The sequence below is a fragment of the Diachasma alloeum genome, unplaced genomic scaffold, assembly GCF_001412515.2.
Source record: "Diachasma alloeum isolate Michigan unplaced genomic scaffold, Dall2.0 Dall_scaffold_00308, whole genome shotgun sequence".
Taxonomy (NCBI): Eukaryota; Metazoa; Arthropoda; class Insecta; order Hymenoptera; family Braconidae; genus Diachasma; species Diachasma alloeum.
In genome coordinates, this window is record NW_021680447.1 from 263,527 (window position 1) to 290,817 (window position 27,291).

General features: G+C 34.6%; 3 protein-coding genes across 9 annotated transcripts in view; 2 read left to right on the plus strand and 1 right to left on the minus strand.

The window, feature by feature from the left end:
- LOC107039875 (myb-like protein X) overlaps positions 1-1,235 on the plus strand; it is a 14,206-nt gene extending 12,971 nt beyond the window's left edge. The window contains exon 4 of the mRNA XM_015259732.2: positions 886-1,235. The gene's annotated coding sequence lies outside the window, so the exon portion shown is untranslated. The remainder of the gene's footprint in view (positions 1-885) is intronic.
- Positions 843-3,019, minus strand: LOC107039876 (DNA-directed RNA polymerase II subunit RPB9). The gene is made up of 3 exons (XM_015259734.1): positions 2,701-3,019; positions 1,418-1,491; positions 843-1,143 (listed from the first exon to the last, which is right to left on the minus strand). Exons 1-3 carry the CDS (start codon positions 2,818-2,820, stop codon positions 954-956), a joined length of 384 nt encoding a protein of 127 aa, XP_015115220.1. The 5' UTR covers positions 2,821-3,019; the 3' UTR covers positions 843-953.
- A 534-nt stretch (positions 3,020-3,553) lies between these two features.
- LOC107039880 (protein abrupt) lies at positions 3,554-24,554 on the plus strand. Of its 7 annotated transcripts, XM_015259745.1 has the most exons (6): positions 3,554-3,686; positions 8,082-8,152; positions 9,519-9,928; positions 13,460-13,922; positions 15,278-15,463; positions 23,958-24,554. In XM_015259745.1, exons 2-6 carry the CDS (start codon positions 8,149-8,151, stop codon positions 23,969-23,971), a joined length of 1,077 nt encoding a protein of 358 aa, XP_015115231.1. In that variant the 5' UTR covers positions 3,554-3,686; positions 8,082-8,148; the 3' UTR covers positions 23,972-24,554. The 7 variants fall into 7 exon arrangements, with proteins under 7 accessions (XP_015115231.1, XP_015115225.1, XP_015115228.1 ...); XM_015259739.1 differs by lacking the exon at positions 23,958-24,554 and having other exon boundaries at positions 15,278-19,673; XM_015259740.1 differs by lacking the exon at positions 23,958-24,554 and having other exon boundaries at positions 3,682-3,759; positions 15,278-19,673.
- Positions 24,555-27,291: the final 2,737 nt, after the last annotated feature.

Below are 27,291 nucleotides of genomic sequence, written 5' to 3' on the forward strand. Positions count from 1 at the left end.
GGGGGGGGGGGGGAATGATGACTATCAAGATGAAAAGCATGTTATTGAAAAGAGGAGGGATGACCATCAATCTTCTCATTCTTCAATATTAATGACAAAATTTCCGACTTACATTGATTCAGGTTTAAATCAGTAGTGAAGTGGTAAAACGGTTTAAGTCCACTTATTTTCCGTTTTGAGTTTTTGAGGAATATTTCCGAATTTAAGGGGGATAGCGAAATTATATTTCGTAATTATATTTTCGTAATTATATTCGTTGTAGCTCTCAATCGGCTCTACAAAAAATTTTGCTATCTCCCTTAGATTCCAATATATTCATTGAAAAATTGTCAATAGTCAAAACTGACTTGTACCGGTTTCCCACTTCGCTACTGAATTGTTCTAATCGAAATTAAAAAATGGTAAAATAATTGATAATCTAAATTTCCAATTGATGATGAATTGAATATTTAATAATATGGAACTGTTAATTTTCTATTAAGTAAATAAAATACTAAATTTTTTATAAGGGATTTTCAATTATCCAAATAATTGTCAATCTTCGTAACTAAATTACTGATTAAGAAATAATTCGGATTCTGAATATTTCAATTGATGATTACTTAAATAATTAAAATTTAAGAGTGACATTAACAAATTGACTACTTAATAATTTAACGGTAATTATAATTTATGGATATGGCTATCCCTGGAAAAGAGAACATTTTCAAACATTTTCAAAAAAATGAAAAAAATTGTTACGAATTTGTTTCAATTGAAATAAGAATAAAAAGATGAGAAATTGATTGGTTTAATGAAAACAATAGGAATACGTTGAGCAGTGAATGAAGTTGAAATCCAAATCAATTATAAATTGATAGAAATTTATTTCTGCTTTATTTACAGGAGAGTTTAAACTAATGGAAAAACCTTAATTATGTGGTCATTAAATATAAGAGAAGATGGAGAGAGTTTTATTCAGTCCAACGATGAGAGCAGTGGACAGAGGTGCAGACGTAATACAGTCTCATTTCCTCCTCAGCTCTTCGTGTCTGTGCCTGGAAAAATACAGCCTCTCGATGATTACACTTGGGACAAGGGTGCTCCTCAGTCCTTGGGAGTGTTGGATCAGAGATAACGTCAGCAACAATATGAGTCAATTCACTGGAAGAAAGGATTAAAGGAACATTAAAATTAATTCATGAAAAGATTGACTGACTTTAAGACAAAATATGGAGAGAACTTTTTACAGAAAATATTATGAACAATAAATAAGCACTTTTGTCACTTTTTTTTAAATGACTTGAAAAATGAGAAAAAATGAAAAATGAAGAAAGTTGTTCACTTTTGAAAAAATTTCTGAACAAAAATTCTCAGGACTTGAAAAAAAAAATAACAGTGAAATAATGATGAAAATAAAAATGAAAAATATTCTTACTCAATTTCGTGCATAATCTTGTTGACGTAAATGCAGTTGCTGTCGGCAAGTTGTTTGTAGTCACAATTTCTGCACTGAAATGTTACAAAATAATCATTACAAATCCGTACGAACTAGTTTTCTGTGTTGGTGATGAAACAAAAAGGTGTGTATGACATTTTTATTCATTATGTAATTGTCTGGGTGATGAGGGCTGCTAGAGCAAAACGCCCAGAGTCCTTCTTTATGGAAGAGAGTAAAAAATAAAATTCTCAACACCAGGATTTAGAATTTCATCTGACAATTTCGATTCAAGGATAGGGTAAAATGGACACTGGCCTATTTTTCAAATATTCATAACTCAGAAATAGATTTATCCCAAGAGCTGAGTCTAGGCTCATCACAAAGGGAATGAATTTAACTTTATTGGAAAAAAATAATTCTATTTCATCAACAATTGAGTAATTTACGTTTTAAAAAAAGTTGGACGTGTCCATAAAACGTCCGATAAAAACGGAAATTATTGCAGGGATACGTTTATGTTCCAGACGTTTTTTAAGGATATCCAAGTACTTTGGCTATTTTTTATCCAGTGAAATGGTTTTCTACTTTCGTAATTGAACGTCAGAGCTTTCATTTGAGCCCCATTTGACCTCAAGTTTCCAGATATTTTACAATTATTTTATTATTTAATCTTTGCAGGTCTGAATTTGAAAATTACGAGCACTGTCTATAAATAATTTATAACCAATCAATTTTCCACTCTAAAAATCATTTTTTCAGAATCGTAACAAATTTATTCACATTCAGAATTTTACCAGAAATCGATCGCATGCCAAAAAAATAAGGTTTCTGAAAATTTAAACAAGTTCAATTATTTATTTACAGACAACGAATTGTTAAAAAAAATAACAACTCTGTGCAAAATATTATTCGTATGCCGCTGAAATATTCATCATTTGATTCCAATTTTTCTCCTGCAATTTAATTGACAAATTTGTTTATTGAAAATGGTCAATCAAATCAATAGTGTGGTCTGTACCAAATAGTAAAAGATACTTGGATATCCTTAAATAATTTTTTTAGTACTCCAGCATTCATAAAAAATAAATAAATTATAAATTATTGCAGACATTATTCTTCAAATCTTCAACCCTCCAATTCCATTTTCATTCCTCCTCATCACGTTCCTTTACTTCACGAAAAACAATTAAAAAACATGAAAAAACCAAGTGAGAAACCAAATAATAAACAGCTTTCGAATCCCCAAAATTTCGAGGTTATCCCTCTACAAAAATACTCACAGCATACATCAGCACTTTATTCTCCTTGTCCTCCTTGGGATACAACATATTATTGCACTCCTGGCAGAACCTGATCCCCACGAACCCAGGTCCATCATTATGTGTATCGTACCCAGCCATGCTCCTTCACGTTTCAACAAACAATAAAAAATCCTTTCCGACGCCGCCACAAAACATTGACCATGAATTCCCGGGATCGATCACGCCATCTCCGCCAATCCGCGCGCTCCCCCCGAAATCCCGTCCGCCCATTGGCCAGAATTAAAATTCCCTAGGCCCTCAAAAACCGGAAGTAAACACATTGTAAATCCGCCATATTCACTTCTCCCCCCCCTAAACATTCTAAACCCCCTTGAACCCTCTCGACCCTCAAAAAATCCTCCCTCACCCCCCCAACCACCCGGCCACCGCAAAAACCCCCCGAAACCCTCCAAAAACCCCTCAAAACCCTCCCAAAACCCCTTTTTTCCACAAACCGCTTGAAAAAAAATTCTGCGCACTGCGACTGCGCACTGCAAACCCAACTACGACATAATTACAACAATAATAAATATAATATCGAGCGAAATAATTAATCACCACGTTCCGCTCCACCTCGAAGGGCCGCCAACGCGTGTGCTCCCGCATCTAACCTCTCTAACCTTAAAAAAAAATAAACAAAACAAGGTAAAAAGTGGAGAAAAAGGCGCTGGGAAAAAATCGAAAAATCCTCAAAATAAATAAAACCCAACAGTGCCGTTCCATTCGCAGCCCCCAACACCCCCCATTTTCCCCCATAATTTCTTCTCCCCTCCACCATTACCAACCCCCCACCCCAAAAATCGACGAATCGAGTCTGCTCCCCTAGAGCTAGTGCAAATCTCGGCGGATGCATGTTTTCTTAAGGGATTCTTACCGACGACGAACGACTAAAATTCGACGCGTACCATTTTACAACAATTTTCCGCAGTGTTAGTCATTGTTAACCACCGAGTGTTGCCCCAAAAGTACGTATTAACAGTAAAAAAATAAATAATACTTCTAAAACATGAGTGATACCCAGTGATTAAACGTTTCGAGGTAAAATGGATGTGAAATAATTTTCATTTCTCATCGTCTGGTGAATAACATAAAAATAATAAAATTGTGGGTGCTCAAAGGCGGTCCCCCCCCCCCACACACACACACACGCACATCAATGGGGTGATGGTCCTCAGACAAGCGTCTCCACACAGAGATTAATAATTAGTTTAATGTTCGCATCGCGAGGGATTTTTCCCTCGACAAAATCATTGAGTTTGGCATTGTCATCGATTCGATGAAAAACCGGAAAAATTCATCATTGTTTGGTTAACCTGTTAGCGTCCGTGTTGGCCAGTGCCGACACGTGATTTTCGAAAAGTGTTGTAGCGCTTTCGAACGCGTGGGTTTCTCTCTGTCTCTGTCACCTTCGTGTTACACGCGCTGGCATTTTCCTCGTTTCTGCTTTTTTTTTCGATAATAATACATCGTACAACAATTTGCCGATTTCGTCGGAATATTCTGGAGTTCTGGGGGTTCTCAAAAGCCCTCGGCGTCAATTCGCTCGCTTCGTTCCCTGATTATTCATAACGTTGATTATTGTTTGTCCCTTTGTCCGCAAAACTGCCTGCAAACACTCCTCATACTCGATTCATTTTTATTTATTCATTTTTCGTACTTCTCGATGGGGCTTTCAAGGTCTACTCAGTCCCTTCTGTTTTTCGGTTTCTCTCGCTCCTCTCGGCTATTTCATTCGCATTCTCTTTGTTTAAATATCGTCATTCGTCATAGTTTACCGACGCCGACTCAACATCGAAATCCCGTCGTATTTTTTTATTCTTAATTTATTCTCCTGCTCGATAGCAAGCGGTAATGGAGGCTTTTTTTTCTCTCGCTTCTTTTTTCGGCTCTCGGCCGTTAGTTTTTTGTATGTGTAGTTTATTTCATTTTGTACACACATAGATTTTGCCATTTGACGCTGTTATGAGTGTGTTGTTTTTTCGGTGGAGGGGAACGAGCGGGGGGGCAGCCTAGGGGAGAGAATGAGGGAAGGGAGGGGGAATAAGGAGAGCTTGGTATGGTTGCCCCTCAACACATTCTAATTCAGCCAAACGGCGCTCTCCTCGCGTGAACCCGTGGTGGCTTTTCGGGTGTATTTTATTGTTAATGGAAGATTCTCATGCCGTGACAGCCATGTTGTAAATTCACCGATGCCTTTAGATTTTTTTTGAATTAATTTTTTTTTTGTGGTATTGAATGTTTAGGATTGGTTTTTCGGTTTTTGGTTTTTCAAGCCGGTGGAGAGACTTGTGGGGTGCTGTGGAGGGATTTTTGAGGTGATTTATTTTTTTTTCTTTTTTCGGCGGTTTTGGGGGGTAATTGTGGGGGTCGGGGGAGGGCTGGAGCACATGGTTGGGAGGGAGGGGGAGGTTTTGGGTTTGTTTGGGGTTTTTTGAGGGGGGGGACGTGTGGGGGCGAGGGGGTTGTTTGGTGATTTTTATGGGGAGGGCTGGAGGACAAGTTCAGGGTTGCGTGGGAGTTGGGGGGGTTTTGCGATTGGGGAGGGACAGCCATGTTGTAAATTTAGTCGGGGTTTGGGGTTTATAATTTTTTTGAAGGGGTTGAGGGTTTTTGAGCATTTTTGTTGAGTTGAAGAATGTTTAACTTTTTGGGGTGGGTTTTGGGTTGAGTCTCTTGGGGTTATTGGAAACTCTGGTGCATTTTTTGCAGCGTAAGGTTTTTTACTGGAGGAATTTCTGGGTTTGAAGATGAAAGTTTGAGGGGTTTTCAAGCACATGTTTGAAGGTTTTGACTCAATTGTTTAAGACATCAACGGAAATTTATAAGGATTCTAACTGATGTTTTTTTCATGAAGTTTGACTCGTGAGGGGTTCGAGTTTGAATTGTTGGGGTAATTTGTTTTTTTTTATTTAGGGAGGTTTTAGGTTTTGCAGAAGTTTTTTACAGTAGGAATTTCTGGGTTTGAAGATGAAAGTTTGAGGGTTTTTCAAGCACATGTTTGAAGGTTTTGACTCAATTGTTTAAAACATGAATGGAAATTTATAAGGATTTTAACTGATGTTTTTTTCATGAAGTTTGAATCGTGAGGGGTTCGAATTTGAATTGTTGGGGTAATTTTTTTTTTATTTTGGGAGGTGTTAGGTTTTGCAGAAGTTTTTTACAGTGGGAATTTCGGGGTTTGAAGATGAAAGTTTGAGGGGTTTTGAAGCACATATTTGAAGGTTTTGACTCAATTGTTTAAGACCACTGGAAATTTATAAGGATTTTAACTGATGTTTTTTTCATGAAGTTTGACTCGTGAGGGGTTCGAGTTTGAATTGTTGGGGTAATTTTATTTTTATTTTGGGAGGTGTTAGGTTTTGCAGAAGTTTTTTACAGTAGGAATTTCGGGGTTTGAAGATGAAAGTTTGAAGGTTTTTCAAGAACATATTTGAAGGTTTTGACTCAATTGTTTAAAACATGAGTGGAAATTTATAAGGATTTTAATTGATGTTTTTTTCATGCAGTTTGAATCGTGAGGGGTTCGAGTTTGAATTGTTGAGGTAATTTGTTTTTTTTTTATTTAGGGAGGTTTTAGGTTTTGGGACTTGTGTTTGGGTGTGGAGGGAATTTTTGGAGTACATGTTTGGGGTTTTTATAACATTCGAGGGATGATTGAGGATTTTTGAGTATTTTCATTCAGTCGAAGAATATTTAATATTTTGGGGTGGGTTTTTTAAATTGTTTGGAGTTATTGAATTATTGCGGAGCAGAAGGTTTTTCATTGAAAAAATACTCTGGGGATCGGGGGTTTCTGGTTGGATATGGAGCGACTTTTCGGAGCATATGTTGAAATATTTTTATTATATTGTTCAAAGGCTAATCCAGGATTTTTCATCATTTTATGAGTGTTGAGTTAGAAGTTTTTATTCACGTTTTGGAGTTTTTAGGGTTTTGAAAATGAAAACTTGAGAGTTTTTTAAGCACACGTTCAAAGATTTCGATTCAATTGTTCAGGACATTAATGAGGATCTTTAATAATATTATTTGATTTTTCAAGATTCAACAAGATTTATTAACATGGATAGATATTTACAAATAAGACAAGACAACAATATGGTACAAGTTTATACATAGACGATTGATTGGTATAGTATCAGCCCGGAGGCTACAACATATATATAATATGAGGGGTGAGAAATGGGTTGACAATATGAGGGATGGGGATAGGGAAAATTTTTTATATTAAAAAACCCTATTACAATTTTATTTGATGATTTTTTTGTCATGAATTTTCAGTTGAGGATTTTGGAGGGAATTCAGTATCGTGATCTTGGGGGGAAGAATCTCTACGATTCAGTGATGGGTTTAGGTTTGAATTGAAATTTTAGACACACGTTTGGACATTTTCATTACATTGTTCAAAGCATAATTGAGGATTTTTCATTGTTTTAAATGTTGAGTCGAAGAATATTTCCTATTCAATGATGGGTTCCACGGTTTGCATTGTCTGGAGTCATTGGGAATTATTCGTGTTTCGGATTATAAATTTTTTCATTGACAGAATTTTTAAAATTTGGGTTTTGAAGATAGAAGTTTGAGAGTTTTTCGAGCGCACGTTCAAAGGTTTTGATTTCATTGTTTACAAAACCGACGATATTCAGTAATTTCATTCCATAATCTTCTTTTCTCAGGAAATTTAGAGATAAGTTTTTATACTGAAAGGATATTCTGAGGTGCGAAGGTTGAGCATTAAGAGTTTCTGTTTAGCCACGAGGAGGATCGGGAGGGAATTTTTCGAGTACATGTTTGGAGATTTGAAGTGAATTGTTCAAGACACAATCGAAGATATTTATAATTTCATTCGGTGATTCTGTTCTTCAATGGATTCCAAGGTTTTCTGACGGGACGTCCGTGATCTTGATGTTGAATTGAATATTCATTACTCAATGATGAAGTTCGTTTTGAATTATTTGGAATAATTTGGAGTTTCGGTTTACGAAGCTTTAGAGTTTGAATATTTTTTCGCTAGAGGACGATCTTGCCTTTTAATTATTAGGAAATTGCCAATTTTTTTAGGTGCGAAGTAGATGGAGAACAGATTATTGGAGCCCATGTCCGAAAATTTTTATTCAACTCGAAACAATTTAATTTAGCTGTTGAATTTTGTCGTCAATTCTATTTGATAATTTTTCAGAACGAATTTTTGATGGTTTTGGAGGGGATATTCAGGGTCATGTTGATTTGGAGCACATTGATTCAGTCACTTCACCTAATTTATTAATCATCCAATTATACATTAGCGACCACGTGGGATGCCCTGAACTTCTCATATAATTCATTAATTTATTTCAATTTTGTTATTTTACTTTGTTCAACAGTTTGGGATTAAGAGTGACGAGCAAATATTGAGGAGTTTGATTGAGTTCTGGAGTGTTTTATTAATTGATGGGTAATTAAGACTTTTTTTATTAATTTATGAGGTGGTTTGGGAAAAGGTTGAGGTAGCACATCATTAACAAAATTTCATTGTTTTTGTCAAGAGTTTTGGAGTATGAATGCTTGTTGTTGAGTAATATTTCCGGTAGTTTCGAATTTTGGAAATATCTCTGAAGCTAGTTATCGAAAAAAGTGAAGTTATTTTTTTGTCATCCCCTGGACAATGATTACGTAGTTATCAAATATTTTCCAATTTCAATTTTTCCATTTTTGTCAACAAATTTTGTGATTTTATTTTTTTATGATTATATTTTTTTGCCTTTTTTCTAGTCCCTCCTTCGAGAGATATTTCCAAAAGATAAATCTTTAGAATTATTTTGTACCTGCACGGAGAAAAAAATCTTTTATTCAAAGACACGTCTTTACAACAAATACATGAGAAATTGGTACAAAAATGTCAAAGGCGTGTTCACTTTGAAATATCCCCGTATTTCTCTCAATATTTCCTGTACACAGAGAAAAAAGTTGGAGAAAAATTACCAAACAAGTCAAGTAATCGTGGAGCGAAATCCATTTCTAGGTCTTTTTTACTTCAGCTCGAGGCAAAAAGTGTAAGACAAATAGTGAATTTTTCTGCTGAGTTGGGAAAATTTATTAAACGTGAGGGTAATTTGTCCCGAAACTGTGAAATGTACCATTTATTCCATCAAAAATCAGTAGCGAAGCGGTGAAACGGTTCAAGTCGATTTTCACTATTGGTCAGTTTTCAAGGAATATCTCGAAATCCAATGGAAATAGCAAAATTTTTGTCACGACCTTTTTTATAGCTCTCAATTCGCTCTATAAAAAAGGTCCTTACAAAAATTTCGATATCTCTTACACCGCTAGAAAATTTCTCTTGAAATTTCAAGTGAAACCTTGAAAATTCTGAATATTCAGGCAACAATTGTTAACTTTTCTCAATTCTCAATCTATGGAAAATTGAATTGTATGTAATATTCAATTTTCACGCTGAGTTTGGAAATTCAAGCTTTCATGGAAAAATAAATAATTGTTTAACATGAAAAATCAAATGTTCTTGAATTTTCAAGATAAATGAAAAATTTAGTGAATGTTTTTATTCGAAATTGAATTCAATGATGCCGCTGCGACCGAAATTTCACGAAATTCCTAACAGTATACTGTATACCATACAAATCGTACCTTTCGCAAAAGTATTTTTTATTGAATTACAATTTCGCTTCACGATTGCCTCCAGTTAAATTTGCCCCGATTTTCTAGATATTTTTAATCCAACTTTTCTCTCCGTGCAGATGGTGATTGAGAGAATGCCGATACCCTGGCCATTAATTGTTTCAATTCGATGATTGATATTGTAGATTACCTTGAGGATCCAGACTCGGCCGAAAGTACCATGGAGACAGGTAGCAATTTGCCCGCAGCGGGCAATTACCCGGTTGGCAATCGTCAGCAATTCTGTGTATCCTGGAACTCCCATCAGTCTAATATGCACAGTGCATTTCCAAAGTTACTCAGCTCAGAGCAGTTTGTCGATGTGACACTTGCCTGCGATGGTGGCTCGATAAAGTGCCACAAAGTCGTACTGTCAGCGTGCAGTGATTACCTGGAGAGACTACTCCTGGAGATACCCTGCACTCATCCCATCATATTCCTCAGGGATATGCGTATGTGGGAGCTACAGGCTCTGGTTGAATTCATGTATCGGGGTGAGGTCTACGTCGAGGAGCAGCAACTCACTAGGCTCATGCAAGCTGCTGAGGCACTTCAGGTAATTTTTAAACAGAACATTTTGTCAAAATATATTTTTCATTCATTTTTGCTTCCATCCAGAAGCAAAAATGAATGAAAAATATATTTTTGAAAATTCTTTCGTTTTTGTGATCTTGGGTGGAAATGCGTAGAAATGTCATGAAACATGAAGAAATTAAACATAATTGAAGACATTAAACATAATTTTTAAAAAAATAACTAAAAATAAAAATTAAAAATGTCACGAAACATGAAGAAATTAAACATAAGTTCTTCATGTTTCGTGACATTTTTCCTTAATAACATTTAAGAAATGTTTGTGGGTAAAGTAAATGATACAGTTTCTGGTCAGGAGTACCTGATTTTTTGTCCGCATTTTTGGACACCCAAAAAAACTTTAAAACAAGCAATTTTGAGGCTTATAATCTCAAATTGAGACTTGTAAACGTCTCGAATTGAGATTTTCAAATGTTTTAAGTTAAGACTTTCAAAGGTCTCAATCTGAAACTTTCAAGGATATCCAAGATACTTGAAAGTTTGGTACAGACCACATTATACATTTAGCCATTTTCAATCATCAAATTTGGCAATTAAATTGCGTGTGAAAATTTTTGAAAAAAGTCAAGAATTTTCGACGTTATTAAAATTACATTTTGCACAGAATTATTATTTTTTCAAACATTCATGGTTTATAAATAAATTATTTGAAATTGTTTATACTTTCGGAATTGTTTAAATTTTCGGATTCTTACGGTGGAAAATTGATTGTTTATAAATTATTTGTAGAAAATGCTCGTAATTTTAAAAAATCGCACTTTTTAAATTATTTTATGAATCTTCCTCCAAAAGTAAAATTTCTATTTTTTTCAGATTCATAAAATATTTTTCGATGGGACCCATAACCCACGTTCGACTATGCCTCGCGTGTTAGAGCCCGCATTTCATTATTTAATATATCCTAAACTGTGTAGTACAGCTCGTTAGATGTTTTTTCAATAGCTGGGGAATTGTAGGAACATTATCTATGAAAAACATGGAGACAATCGTAAGAAAAACCTGTTTTCTAGGGATATACAAAAAGTTGAACAAAAAAATTAAGATAGATAGATAAAGATAGTTAGATGGCAAGTAAAGAGTTTCAAACGCCTCAGGTTGAGACTTTCCGAAGTTGAGACTTTCAGAACTCAGCTGGAAGAAAAATTTAAGTTGAGTTCCGAAAGTCTTAATTTCAGGCATTCAAAAGTCCCAACATAAAACTGATTATCTCAAATTAATACCTTCCAAAGTCTCAACATGAGCTTAAATTGGGATCTCCAAGCCTCAAGTTGAGACTCTTGAAACTCTCAATTTGAAGCGTTGAGAGTAGTCAAGATTCAAATTAAGACTTTTGAAAATCTCATTCTAAGGCCTTTAAAATCTTGAAATAAGGCATTATATTTTTGGGTGGAGCCCCTGTCAATTCTTTCATATCGAATGTCATATTTTTGATTTTTTATCAACCGTGAAAAAAATGCTGCCGACTCTTTTGGCCTTGCGTTTTGACATGGAACTGCTAAATATCTTTTCTCATTTTCTCCCAATGTTCTACTTTCGGCCCTAATCCTATTTTCCACGTGGGTGTCAATTAGAAAAAAATATCAACTGACCAATGAACGAACAATTCATCCACTTTATTAGTTTCGATTGAGCTTAATTGATAAACTAATCTTTTTAATTGATAAATTTATCTCTGACTTATAAAAATTGAAAAAAGCATTCAAAAGTGGAGTCAAATCAATTATATCATTCAAAAAAACCTCATAACTATCATGAAATTGCGAGATTTTTCATCTCAGCAGGAGTTGCCGTTAACAAAATGGCGTCAAATCGTCTCATTTAATGCAACAACAGTAATAGTTGTCAGTATTAGGCTTATGAAGAACTTGAAACCATTGAAAGATTTCAAATTGTCAATTTTTGCCATTCTCCCTCAACCGTCGATGTACACTGACCCATTAATCTCAGATTTTTCTAGCCTAAAAGGTTCCCACGTGCCCTCATTATAATTTAGGCTGTAAAATTTGGGATCAATTCATCGAGTAAAGGGTCGCCTCTATTACTATTGATCGGCGCATGTATATTTTCTGAACGATGAACTTTCCTGGAGCATTCTTGAGACTTCTTTTACCGCTGTAGATTGTTATTAACAATATCAACAATTTTTTTGCATTGAACCACGTGCTCTCGTGGGCAATGGGCGGGTGCCCATTAGCGTTAAAACCATTGCTCCCACGATTGCTCATATTATTTCATAAGTGAATAGTGCTTTCATTGCCTGAAAAAATTATTTGTTCTCCTCCTTCGCTAAATTTAAATGTATTCTGCAATCGAAAAATTTGGGATAATTTGACGAAAAAAATATTCGTGACTTTGTTAATATAGCGAAAACTTACATCAGATAATGGCGGAAGTACAGAGATCTCACTTACCTTCTGCGTTTGATGACCCCCGAAATCCAAATGATATAACTACTTCTCTTGGTTCACTCGTGTGTCAACAAAACACACTTAATGACTCATAATTTTTTATCCCAATTGTTGCGAAATATCTAGTACTGTCAAAGGTAAAATCTAGTTAGAAACTTAAGACTCGGTAGGATTTTAAGAGGTAGGACTTTAGGTAGGACCACGAACGAAAAAATTTAATAGAAAAACCTACCGAATTCGTCAGAAAATTCTATTGAATTTCTATTGAACTGTTCTATTAGTTTTTGGCCGATTCTATTGAATGTTCAATAGAAAATATTCAGTAGAAAACGTCAATAAAATTCAATTTTTCTATGTAACTTATTCTATTGAGATATTTTCTATAGAATTTTCTCGGCTCAAATTTTCTAAGTTTTTTCGTTTGATTTTTTTGATGAGAAGAAAATAAAAATAGAATGAAAAAAACTCAGAAGATTTGAGTCGAGCAAATTCTGTAGAAAATATATGAAAAGAATCAGTCCTTCCAAGAATAAAAAAAAAGTTAATAAACAAAAGTTAATAAAAAAAATATTCAATAAAAAAAATTTTGCTTGAAATGCGTCAAACAGTCATTTCTCGACACTTTAATTTTATCCCACTTTCCGCTACAATGAAATTTCCACCGTAAAAATCATTTGTTCGGAATCGTAACATATTTATTCATATTCATAATTTTACCAGAAATCAATTTCATGTTAAAAAAACTAGGTTTCCGAATGTTTAAATAATTTCAATTATTTCTTTATAAACACTGAATGTTTAAAAAAATAATTCTGTGCAAAATGTAATTTGAATAGCGCTGATTTCATGTGTGTTGAATTCATGATTTTTTTTCAAATTTCTCTCACGCGATTTAATTGCCAAATTTGATGATTGAAAATTGTTAAATCAGTTTTTAAAAAATCAATTTTTTTAAAATCTTTACGATTTTGAATAAACGTTCCTAATGTTTAATAACCCGACGTAAATGAATTAAGCAATTCATACCAACAAAATTCTCGAAATCCCTCGAATATTGAAGATATAAATTATTGCGAATGGTCCAGGTGCGTGGATTGTCATCCCAAGGACGAGAAGCAGCCCAAGGAGAGAGTCCAACAGCCCAGAGTTCCTCGAGCACCCCATCAACTCCATCATCACCTTCGAAGCAGACTCAACCCAGCTACAAGAACGACGAGACCCCGGCCATGAATTCCACCGACTCCTTCCTCGACACTCCCGCCACTGTAACACCAGCCACGATAAATAATGCATCAGTAACAGGTACCCAGAACAACTCAACAGCCGCAAACAGCTCAACATTCATGAACATTGAGCACACCGAGGCACTACAGCATCTGGAAAAGGCACTGAGCTCATGCGAGGCCACACTGACAGAAACACCTGGAATGGTGAAGATGGAACCAGATGAACAATTCACGCAGCAGGACAAGCCTTATTCGATTAGTATGGTACCAACGAGCAATTCAAATTGCAGCAATCCAAGCAGCCCTTTCCCAGCTATTGAAGGTGAATAATTTTTTCTATCCAATTTGTTCCATTTATTTTATATTTTCACTTTATGTGCATAACAGTTGATAATGACAAGAGAAAAGTCAGTTTGTGCTTTGATTTTATCAGGCGAGCATAAAGAATAAAGATCATTGAATTTGTTTTATTATTTAGAATCAAATGAAAAGAGTATTAAGGTCCGGGTGGATTACCTTTTGAACGAGATCTTGGTTATTTTATTTATTTTGATAATCTGAAATGATCTCCAATTGCTATTCAGTTTTACATAGCCCTGAAGTCTTCAAAAATGATGATTGTACAATCAAAAAAATGTTGAAAAAAAGCTGAACACTTTCAAAGAGCATTTTTGAATAATATTGGGAAATAAACCCAATAGGGCGGAAATTGCAAATTAGTAATTTGATGTATCTAATGGCTGTCAGATAGTTAGTTACCATGATAAATTATCCATTCACTATTTCCTCTCTATCGGACTGATTACTTAATTGAAAATGTTCCGTTTTTTTTCTACTTTTTTTGATTGTACAATCATTATTTTTAGGAATTCCTTCGTGATGTAAAATCCAATGGAGATTGTGATATATTTTACATTATGAAGATTGAAAAACAATCGAGATAACATTCGAAAGACAATCCACAGGGGCCTTAAATAAATGGAATGACATTCATTGCAAATTCCCACAAGAAGTCATTTTGTACTTTGGTTTTATCAGGCGAGCATAAAAAATAAAGATCATTGAATTTGTTTTATTATTTAGAATGAAATGAAAAGATTAGTATTAAATGAAAAAAAAATGCATAAATAAATGAAAGGAGTTGCTTGGGAATTGCTCTCAACGACTGAATAGTTTGACTGGACATTGAGTATGTCAAGAGCCTGATGAAGCTAACAATAACCATAATTAGACAGACATGATAGACAAATTGAAAAATTGTCTGCAATTTCATTCTTCAAAAATGAGTGAATTTGGATGTGATTGTGGTCGTTGGATTTCTCTTCAAAAAAGCTACTTGTAGGGGTGAAAAATTGAGTTCCCTATGACGATTTCGACAACTATTCACGCAGCATCGAGGCAAATTTGCCCCAAAAAAGCTGAAACTTTTGCCTGAAACGTTTTTTGATCAGATGACCGCTTACCAAGATGTTTGACTGTGACTTTTAATTTGGGACGTTCTGTATATCTTACCCCATACACCTCTAGTTCAAGTTTTACTGAACCGATTTTTCCCAACCGATTTTTCTCTTCATGTAATCGCCATAATTCGCCCCCAACAAATCACTAAAAAATTATTTGTTTGAGTCTCAACGACGAAAGAACCTGATCATTAATTATTAATTATAAAAATTGCAGGATATCAAAGACGACAGCGTCGCTCCGAGGCTGAACTCAAGCAGGCATCTGACATGGTGGCCCGTGGCATGACGTTTCAAGTTGCTTCCGAAAAATACAACATTCCGATCAGTACCATACGCTTCTACATGGTCAGAAAGGGTATCTTACAGAGGCGAAAACGTGGTCGTGGCTCGAGTAACGTAGGTGCGTCCAACAGTCAGCCCGGTAGTCCAGCGAGTCCACCGTTTCACATGATGAATTATCGTTTGCCCGAGAGCCTGAACTCGAGTCTCCAGTAGTCAAGTTTCTCCCAAAAATTTACCAACAGAATGAATTACTCTAAGAAAAACTCAACCAGAGTTTTTTTTTTGTTTTCCAATGAAAGATATACAAAGAGGAAAATGAAGGGAAAAATCGATGAAACGAGGATTTAATTAAGCCATTAATTGTCTAATTAATTGATTAAATGATTAATTAACGAAAAAAATAATAATTGTGAAAAAATTGAGTTTTACACTCGAATGGTTCATTACTCGACTCGAGTCCAGGTTTATCACCAAAAATCTCACAGGCTCACGATAAAAAAACGTCGGACAATGTCTAAAACACTTCCATCCCGTAAAAAAATAAACGACAAAATAATTGATATAAAATTAATAATAATTAGCAACGTAATACGAATTATTGTATAGAAAACACTTGTTTGAACGCATAATCCGGTTTAATCGACGCGGTGTGTGTGTGTGTGTGTAGCGGATTTTTTTCATTTTCATTATTATTATGAATTTTAGAGGGTCCGTGTGCGATTGTTACAATTATTATTTCTCATTTTTTCATTTTTTCTTTTTTAAGTTAACAAACGCGTTTGATGAGATTATTTTGTATTCGAGTGGGACTGGGGCTTGGGAATTACCTCATGTCAGGTATGATGAGGCCCAAAGTGCACCCCAAAATGACTTAATTGTCGATGATTTTTTTTTAATTATTTAATTTAAAAAAGAAAATTCATCGATAGTTTTATAAAGAGATTAGCATTAGGTTCTTGCGACTTTTTTACCTCCCATTTTGAGTACTTCTAGAGTTATTGATGATTGTTCATGCTCATTATTGAAGTAATTAGTATTTTATTTGATTGGTTTAGTGATTCAGGTGGGCAGTGGTGGGGTGAGGTGAAAAAATTTTTTGTGGGAACATTTTTTGGGGAGAAAATGGAGAACTGCAGGAAAGGGTTTTATCAAAATTTTGTCGTCTCCATTATATTGAGAGATGTTAATCAAAAACTGAGATGAGTTGCTTGAATTTACAAAATCAACAAAAGAGATTCCTACAATTATTTTGCTATCTCTATTAGGGCCCAACAGATTTGTAACAATCTTAAAAAAAATTTGATTCCACTTCGAAAATAAGTTTGCAACAACTGTCTCCAAATTCTTATTGAATTTCGCCAGTTATTTAATTATTATTAATCGATTATTATCATTTCGGGCCATTTTCGGTTATTTATAAAAATCAAATGCTCGTGCTCCTTTTTTTCATTTATTAGGGTTGATTAATTGTCATCAAATGCAATTTTTTGTAGATCTATAGTACAACATATTTACGAAAAACGGAAAAATATTGAATATTTAAGCTTCACAAATAGCTTTCCCCTAAATATTTTGAAATCTAAATGAGATATTAAAATTTTCTCAACAAAAAAGGTTTTCACGTGAAAAATTGTTATCAAAACAACATTAATTCCCCCTCATTTCACCGGTAAATCACCTGATTCAATAATAACAATGACTGGGCCCTCTTATAATTAAAAAATGAAGCTCTAAAAGTCAATGAATATATTGAAGAGTCCACACACCTGTGTACATCGCGAATACTCTGATAATAATCATGACCTAGTGTAAAACGCTTTTACGTGTTTAGTGTACAAATTAAATGAGAATGAAAAAAACCAACAAAACTAGTAGATGAACGATATGAAAATGAAAGAGAAAACAATTCGTGCGGTGTCACACTTTGTTACATAGCATTTCAGAGGCCATATTTTTTCATGCAATGCAATAATCGAGAACAAAATAGTTATTTAAATTAAAGATAATGGGAAAATGGAAGAAATTAACAGACAGCACGAATACCTCTACATGAAGATATTTTTTTTTCCTTTCGAATGGCACTACGATTATACGTAAACACCAATGATCATTAATTATTTGATGATTTCACAAACTGATCTTTTACCAGTATTTTCAATTAATGAAGCGAATGATGAAAAAAAACCAATGCAGAATAATTTTCTACGGATTTATCTTGATGGCCTTTACTCAGTCTAGTATTTTTATCTTTTTTTCCTTCTTTTTTTAGCATTCTATTCGAATTACTGTCCTTGGGAGACAGGCTTTCTTCGGTGAAGAAAGCCCAGGGCCTCATCGTTATCATTCAGTAATTTTTCAACCTATTTACCTCTTCACCCTCTTGATTTTGGTTAGTTTAGATGAGTTGAGGCAGATCGTATTTAATTTTTTTTTTCGAATTGGTAACTCGTCGGATGATCCTTGATGACTGCGATTAGTCATCGTGTATTGTAGATAGAATTTTTTTCGCTGGAGATTATGTGGATTTTGGTAATGGGGAAGATAACCGGAAATGAAGGGGTAGAATTCAACAGAACGAGCTGGTTTATAACTCTTGTTATCTGATTTTGAATTATTCATTTCTGGATTAAAAATTGAATGTTCGTGATGATTTTTTTTGTTCGTTAAGATTCTGAAATCATTTCTTTGATGATTAATTTTCTTGGGGGGATTTTTCAGTCGTGAGAGAGCAGGGGAAAACTAGACAAGTCATGAGGTTTTTTTTACTTAATTTTTTCAACTCAGTAACAAGTCAAGGGGAAAATTCACGACAAGAAATGGCGTTTCAACATCAATTCAAGCAAAATTTTCGTGCAATTACGCATTTTCTCCCAATAATGGATAGGTGCAGAGAAAATATCGTGAGACATTTTCTTGAAAGGGAAATAAAAGTCCCACAGATGATGTCTCTTCAAATATTCACAGGATAAATCCCATAAATAATGTTTCTTAACATTCCCAAAGCCGAGAATTCTCAGTCATTGTTAATTCTCCGTTAATTACGCATTTATCTCCGTAATTATCGGTTTTAGGGGAAAATGTTAGAAGATCATTTTTATAGAGGATGGAATTCCCCACAAAAAAAGTCCTGTAACACTTTCCTCTAAATCCAGTCATTACTGGGGTAAATCGGCGCGAAGTTCAGCTATTTCACTCTCACTGAATTCACGTTACTTCACTTGAACCTAAAATTTATTTCTCGCTCAAATAAAATCCACAATCTCCAGCATCTCAAGAAAAACAACCCATACACTGTGGTTTATTTATATGACTCTACGAAAATGATTCAAATTACTCTTACTCGTGGAATTCCCGTCGTTTCGTTGGAATCGTCTGAATATGTACTGTTTTCTCCTACTTTTTTTTACACATTTTTTTTATTTGTATTATTTCCTAGGAGGCTTTTTGTTCCTCTAACAAAGAGGCGACACTTCGCACTGAACAAAGAGCAAAAACTATAGATAATAAAAGGATGAAAGTGCACATGTTAAACCCTCACACATGAAGGAGAACACTTAAGAACTCTATTAAAATTTTTCTCATATTTTTTTTCCAAATACTAGACTTTTTTTGTTCGCTGAGAAAGTAAGAAAACCCAATTACTCAATTACTCAATTACTGTGTCAGTGAATTTTATATAGGGAGTTAGACACTAATAGTTATTAAATACAGATCGTGTCTGTAGTGAAAGTCTTCGAATAGCCTGACAGTTGAATTTTTTTCTGAAATGTACAGTTACATAAATGATTAAAAATTGATGAATATTCAGTCTAATAGAGATAAGTCAATTTCGTATAGTTTATTTTGAGGATATCTAGTTGAATAATGGGTTTGGATGGATAATTCAGAAGAATTTTCCCCTAAAATCCCTCATTACTGAGATAATTGCCTGATTTTCTTCTGGAAAAAGCAAGTTTTTTAACTCACTTTCTCAATTATGCATTTATCTCAGTAATTAGTGGATTTAGGAAAAAATGTCAGAACATCTTTTTTGCGGAGGAGGAAATTTTCTACAAAAAATCTTTCTTGACATTTTTCGATAAACCCCTTTGTTCCAGAGATATTCGCGAAATAACCCTCGATGAAGATCATATGAATCCAAAAATGTCTTTAACTCGCGAGAGAATCATCTCCAATCTTCCAGTCTAATTGTTGAATTAATCAGACAACTGAAGAACACAAATTCGTTAATCTCGCGACAACCCAAGTATTTTCGTTCGATTAAAAAAATTAATGGAGGAAAAAGTTAGAAGCGAAATTAATGAAATTAAAATAAACATTTAATTAAAGAACATAAATCGTGTTTTAAGGATATATTACTTTTAATTTTAAGATGATGTAAGATGTGTTAGTGAAGCATGCTTCTAATTAGTGAATAGGACAGCGCTATAAACAATAATTACGATAAAGATGAAAAAAACCACAAAAAACAAAAAAATTATGATTCATAAGGCATTTCAATAAGTGCAGAGTATTTCTTAATAAAAATTAATTCTAAAATCGACCAAAATTTTTCGTTTTTATTATTATTTCCGTTACATTTTTTTTTACATATACTTTTTTTTTATTTGGCACCAACACTGTGTGACTGATGGGTGATTGGTCGGGCTTTAAGCGTCACAAATGACAACACAAACATGTGATACTGCGCAGCGGATACACAAACACGACGCACGTTTTCAATGATTACTGTGGAAATACCAGTATCCGAACGAGTTCAAGTAGCCGAATTTCTGTCTATTTAAATAGGATTGACGGGTTTAAATTTTGGTGGAAGAACCTAACGAATTCGATAGAATTCGTTCTTGGATTTCTATTGAACTCCTATTGAAAATTTTATTAGTTTATGGGCCTTTACTGGACGTTTTTTTCAATAGAGAATGTCCAATAGAAAGTGCTTTATGTAAAAAATCAGTAGGATTTCATATTTCTATACAACTTTCTCTCTTAAGGGGAGACGGAACCCCTTTGTCTACATCAAATCTTAAAATTGTGTTTTCTCCTGCAATTATCAATTTCTATATACGAAATTACTTTATCGACTCGATTATCGTATTGTTGAGTCAATGAAGTAGTTTAATGAATAAAAAATAATAATTGCAGGAAAAAACACAATTCTAAAGATTCATATAAACGCAGCGGTTCCGTTTCCCCTTAAAACGTTTTCTATAGAAATTCCTCGACACGATTGTTCAAAGTTTATTTCACTGTAGTTTTTGTAATTTTTTTATTAAAGAAATCAGAAAGGAGAAAGGAGAAAACTACGAAAATTCGAGCCGAGGAATTTCTGTAAAAAATATCGCAATAGAATAAGTTTCGAAAACGTATCGAAAAATCGAATTCTATTGTTTTTTTCTAAAGAATGTTCTCCTTTGAGCATTTATGGGGAGACTAGTGTGAGTTTTAAAAGTCGTGGGTTATTAGAGTGAGACTTTTCATATATTGAAGGTCGATTATATAGATCTAAAAACGTGTGATTATTGCAAAAAAAATTTTTTTTATTGTCCGTTTGCCCGAAAACGCTTAAAATGCTAAAAACAGTCCAGGGCCTCCAATTTTTGAGCTACAAAAGATTTTTTTTCAAAATTTTCGGAAAAATGTGTGGAACAACAGTTACGAGCCAGTTTTTTTGGAATTCGACTCCTACACAGCTGATTTCTTTTTTTTTCACATGAAAAAATTCACTATTTGTGTAAAAAAATACAAAAACAGCAAATATAGCCGTGGAAGAGGTGCATTTAAAAAAACTAACTCGTAATTGTTATTCCACATATTTTTCCGAAAATTTTGAAAAAAAATCATTCGTAGCTCAAAAATTAGAGGCCCTGGACTGTTTTTGGCATTTTAAGCGTATTCAGGCAAACGAACAATAAAAAAATTTTTTTTTGCACTAATTATTCGTTTTCAGATATATATAATCGATCTTCAACGTATGAAAAGTCTCACTAATAACCCACCACTTTTAAAAATCACAGTAATCTCCCCTTATGTGAGAAAACATGGAGATAAGCTGCGGAATTTCGTCAGGAATCCAATAGAATTTTCTAGCGAATTCGCTAGATTGATCTACTACATTTGTTCTTTCCTGATTAATTACCTTCATTTTCATTGAATAATTGAAAATAGAAGCAAAAATTCATTCATTGGCGCGGAGAACATCCCGACAAATATCCTGATGAATATTCCGATGAATATCCCTAGTTCTTCGTATATATAATTTAAACTCCAGGTACTTTCTGAGTCACTTGTAGAGAGTGATAAATTCGCAATCTACTAAAGACGCAAAATTCGGATCATAGAAACGATTTCCAAAATCTCAAGTATGTTTTCCAGGAGAATTTTAGAGATATGCATCGTCAAACATTCTATTTTTGTGTTTTTTCAATTTTTGACGATACATCGGGTGGGCTGGGGTAAAATGGATACTTGCGACTTTTTAAAAATATTCATAACTCGAAAACAGCTATATCAATTGATCTCAGTCTTGATTTATGACACAGGAGAGGAATTGTGCTTTCCATTGAAGAATAAATTGCTCAATTTCATCAACAATTCAATAAGTCATCAACATTTAAAAAAAGTCAGAAGTTCAATTACGATTTTCCAAATTTCAAGTATTTTTTCCGACGTCAATTTTTGAGATAGGGGAGGGTGGGCTAAATGGGCATTCCCCTATCTTAAAAATTGGCTTTGAAAAAATGCTTGAAATTTGGAAAATCGTTTTTGAATGTGTCCAACAACATGTGAACCAAATTCGGGTCTTTAGTACCTCGCGAAATTTTAATCATCAACACTGAGAAATAAAATTACTTTTGCTAAGTAAATTTACTAACTACAAGAAAATCCACACATTTCAAATGAAAATATTTATATACATTTACTTGTGGCAAGTGAATCGACTTGGCAGGAGTAATTTTTTTTCCCAGTGAATAAGTGACTGCAGAAGTACCTTAAAACCATTCAATCACTCAAGTTTATGCCCAACAGAAACCCTGGACTATCGGATATTGGCATCACAGTATTATACATGAAAATATCGTCGAATAAATGGTGGAAATTTGTGATGTAGTAGAAGGAGACGAGTCGCTTTTTTTGAAAATATTTCGTGGAGTAATGGGTTTTGGGGGAAATGCCGAGAGGGCTTATAGCATTGTGTAGGGGTGGATTAAGAAAAGTGGAAAGGTTGTCATGGAATCACACGGACGAAAAAATTTAATGGAAAAACCCATCGAATTCGTTAGAAAATTCTATTGAATTTCTATTTCTGTTGAATTTTTAAATTCTATTGAACTTCTTTTTGACTGATTCTATTGAAATGTTCAATAGAAAATATTCAGTAGAAAAAGTCAATAGAATTCAATTTTTCTATATAACTTATTCTATTGAAATATTTTTTATAGAATTTCCTCGGCTTAAATTTTCTGTTTTTTCGTTTGATTTTCTTGATGAGTAGAAAAGAAAAATGGAATGAAAAAATCTTAGAAAATTTGAGTCGAGCAAATTCTATAGAAAATATATGAAAAGAATAAGTTATATAGAAAAATCGAATTCTGTTGACAAAAACTAATAGAAAGCTCAATAGAAATCCTATATAATTCTCTAATATAGATTTTTCTATTAAATTTTTTAATCCGGGATATTATCTGATCATTTTTGCTAGATCCGATGGGGTTGGAGATATTTTGAAAAAATGAGATGGAGGAAAAAGTTGATTAAAAATTGTTAAAAATATGAAAAATGAAAAAAAATGTCTCGAATCTTTCCGCAACTACTGATTTTGAAGAAAATTATTGAAGGCATCTTTTGTGGGGAATTTAAACATACAGAAGAAAAGATGTAATGACATGTTTCCCTGAGCTCGCGCATTTCCGAGATTATGTGAATAATCTATTTTCCAAATTTGGAAACAAAGCTATTTTTAGTTTTGTGATTGAGCTGTTGTATTTTTTCTTTTCATTACTGAGTATCAAAATTTATTGAAAAATCACATACGTATTTTTTCCATTTTAAAGAAAGATGAAAAACCAAAAAATTATTGGAGATAGAGAACGTCCCTATGACGTCACGAAGACGTTTTTCATCAGATTTGGTTGATGAATATTTTAAATTCCTGAAATAGAAAATTTAACGAAAAATATTAAACACGTATTTTTGTCATTTCGATAAACAATGATAAATTAAAAAATGATGATAATTGAGTAGGCGATGGAGAACGTCTGCATTATGACGTCATAAAACAGCCGTTTTTATTTCAAAAGCCCGTAATTTCTTCATCTTCTATCATTTTCAAAATCCGAAAATACGTATCCAATATTTTTCCTCCCATTTTCGTATTTCACCATTTTATTAAACGAAAAAATTATGTAACACCGAGTGATCTCAGTAACGAGGGATTTTTCGCGAAAAAGGCTCGAGACATTTAACGGGCTCTGACATTCCCCTGTAACCCTCTCCCTCCCGAAGATATTTAAAAAATAATCTGGAAAAAAATTGACCTTTCCTATTTTTCACTCCTTCCCAACTGAAATACTAATAACCTTGGTTTAACCGGTGTGCGCATTTATTCTCCGCAGGCCGACGGTCCTAAAGGTGTTGGTGGGAATAATGAAAATGTTCCTAGCGTCGCACCAAGGTTCAGCAATTCAAAAACCCCCAAAAAAATCCTAATGAAAAAAAAATCGAACAAAATGAACAAAACCATTGATAAGAGCATAATTGCGGTGTTGGGAGCGACCCGGGGGGGTCACCGCCACCGATCGCAGGATTCAACGATAACCAGCCAGTTCCGCATCCGAGTGGACGTCCAGGGCCGCCGAGAAATGAGAAAAATAAGAAATTACCGTATAATTATAATTTATAATTAATTAAGCCAAATTGAGAGGTGGATTGATCTACTTGACGTATACGCTCGTCAGCAAGTGAATGTTGTCACTTCTTGGCCTACCGTAAACGTGCCAGATTAATTATGTAGTGAGGATAGCGAAGGGAGAGTGAACCGGGAAATTTCGGGTGGATTATTCAGCGAATATCCCGTGATCTAGTGAGTTTGGAGGAAAATCTGAACGCTGTGTGTAAAGTGATATTTTACGCACGATCTGCGCGCGCAAATCCTCACTTTCTGCACATTGTGATGAAATAGTATATTGTGTTACTATAGTGCGTAAAGTTCCACTTTTTCACACGCACGTGTAACACATCCTATTTTTTGTGGTACACGGAGAGAAATTTTCTAGAAAAATTCTGGTACGAGTACTGGAAAAAATTGCAATCCACCGGCTGTGAAAAATTCTAGTGCTGTTAAGGTAAAATTTCTTGGTATTTCTGGTAAAATTTCTGGGGATTTCTGTGAAATTTTCACAGAAATACGGGGAATAATTCACGTTTTCCCCAATAAAATTTCTAGTGTCGGCACTGGAATTTTTTCCTGACCGTCACTTTGCGCCTCTTTTCCCTTGCTAGCACTAGAGTTTTTTTTAAATTTCTCTCCGTGGACCTGCCGAGTTCACTGTTCGAAACGGTAGTGGAGGTAATGTAGTTGTTTTTGTGCACGAATGCATAAAGTTCAAGAACGTGCATAAAACAACTGCTTTACGCACACTACACTGATAGACTGATTCATTTATTCCAATCGAGATTCGTTAACTATTAACGAATGTTAGAGTTGAATATGACTAAATGAATATTCGTTAATAGTTAACGAATAGTTCACTTGAAAAGTGAAAATCGAGTCAAACGAGGCTCCTCAAATGTGCATTTGTTAACTATTAACGAATGAACATTTCGTGAGACCGAATAGACCCTTGTCTTCAACCAAATCCATTCGTTAACAATAACTAATCCTAAACTGTAAACTGTTTCGAAAAGTGCACTTTTGGGGCAGGCATCACAAAAAATAGCATTCTACACTCGTGGGAAAAGTGTTTTGTGACCAGGGGAGGGTAGCACTCACCTTTGGTAAAAACTAGACACCTCCCACACATTAAAAATCACTTTTTCATCACTTGTGCGTAAAGTGAAATTTTACGGACGCTTCGCATGCGCATAACCCCATTTTCGGCAGATTGTGATGAAAAGTAGTGTTCGATACATGTGGAAAAAAGTGTTCTTTTATCTGTGGAAGGGTGCACGCGCCTCCGGCGAACGGGACTCACCTACCACACGTCAAACATCACTTTTTCGTCACTAGGGCCGATAAACCGCGATTTTAACTTCGCTTCGCTCGGTTAAATCGCATATTTCGGGCCTAATGACAAAAAATATTGTTCGACACACGGCCGTGGGAACTTTTCTACCTCATATGATCCAGAAAACTTCCTTACGGCCTAGTGTTGAAATGTACTATTCAATCACTTGTGCGTGAAGCGAAATTTTACCCACGCTCCGCGCTAAATCCCACTTTTCCCACATTGTGATGAAAAATAGGGTTTGACACTCACGAGCGAGTAAAAAACCCCATGGAACTCGCCCTGAAATTTACTTGTTCATCGCGCTGTGCGAAAAAGTAACTTTTTAGGCACGCTTCGGGCACGTCCCTTTTCCACACATTGTGATGAAAAATATCGTTCGATACTCGTGGGAAAAGTGTTTTTTGGCTCGTGGGGGGTTTATACCACGAGCCGAACGCGAGTCCCAAAAAACTCTTTTCCGCACTCGTAACGAAATATACTATTTTGTTACTGCTGCTACGTTCACCTCGTGCCGAAATACTAGTGACTACTATTTACGCACCCTCTGCGTAACGCACTTCATACGCATTGTGATGAAAAATGGCGTCAAACGCTCCAAAAAAAGTTTTTTTGATTTGTGGGAGGTGATGGGCGCTCGCCGACAGCGAGCTCCTGCTGTTTTTCTTCACAATGTGTGTGAAGAGAGATTTCTGTCCCAGCGTACGTAAAATGTTACCTCACAGACCGCGCGGTCAAATATACTATTCTGGTATTTTCCACTAAACCCATCAGATCTCGAGACACTCTTCAAATAAACCGTACAAAATGATTCAATTCGTCTCTTTTCGCTATTCTCCACTACCAAACTCCATTGATCAATAAAAATGCTGGCATATTTATCCAATAGATAAGACTATAATTAATTAATTTTAATCAATTTTTTTAGTGAACAAAAAAAAGTATCGAAATAAGAAATGAATCAAAAGATATAAGAAATGTATAATTTGAGGATAAAAATGTAAAACCGCCTGATGGTACAATAATATCCATGACCATGGCTAAAATACTCCCCGGACCTTTCTCACTGTCTCCAAAAGCTCGCGTTCCAAAAGGAAGAAGCATACCGAGGTCATCGTCCCGAAATTTCGACGCAGTTATATCCATATTTTTATTTACCACTTTGTGCCACAACAAAACGAGTGCCGTTGGCGCAACGTTAAGACAGTTAAGGACTCGTGGGAGACGAAAAAAATAAAGGGAATTGCGCTCGTAAATACTGGAGAGGAAAAAAGCAGAAATTGTGGGAATCTTGATGGTCCAGACACGTGGACTCCTGAGCTGGGGGGGAAGTGCGGCTGGGGATTTCCCTCACCTTGGATCTCGACACTTTTTGGCACGAGCTTGAGCTTTGTGCGTGTTACCGATTCAGTTCTCGGAACGGTGTTATTAGAAAATAGATTTTAACATTATTTTACAAATATTTCCCCAACTAATGGGTTTAGAGGAAAATGCCAGAAGAAGTTTTTTGTAGAAAATGTAATGAGCTACAAAAAAGTTTTTTATGTATTTTTTATGGACCCATTAGTTCCGGAGATAATAGCGATGTTAAGTTGTTCATGTTTAATCATTAAATTTATTACTATTTTTGAAACATTAAGAAAAAATATTTTTTATAGGAAATTTGAGGGGCTACAGAAAATATTTTTTTATGCTTTTTCTGAATCATTTGGACAGAGCTGTT

Bases quoted from the DNA above. Each gene is read 5' to 3' on its own strand.
- LOC107039876 (XM_015259734.1), bottom strand. From the start codon at position 2,820: ATGGCTGGGTACGATACACATAATGATGGACCTGGGTTCGTGGGGATC. The intron at 1,492-2,700 runs GTGAGTATTTTT...GTAACATTTCAG, and splicing joins ATAAAGTGCTGATGTATGCT to TGCAGAAATTGTGACTACAA. The intron at 1,144-1,417 runs GTAAGAATATTT...CCTTTCTTCCAG, and splicing joins AAGATTATGCACGAAATTGA to TGAATTGACTCATATTGTTG.
- LOC107039880 (XM_015259739.1), top strand. The intron at 9,929-13,459 runs GTAATTTTTAAA...CGAATGGTCCAG, and splicing joins AAGCTGCTGAGGCACTTCAG to GTGCGTGGATTGTCATCCCA. The intron at 13,923-15,277 runs GTGAATAATTTT...TAAAAATTGCAG, and splicing joins CCCTTTCCCAGCTATTGAAG to GATATCAAAGACGACAGCGT.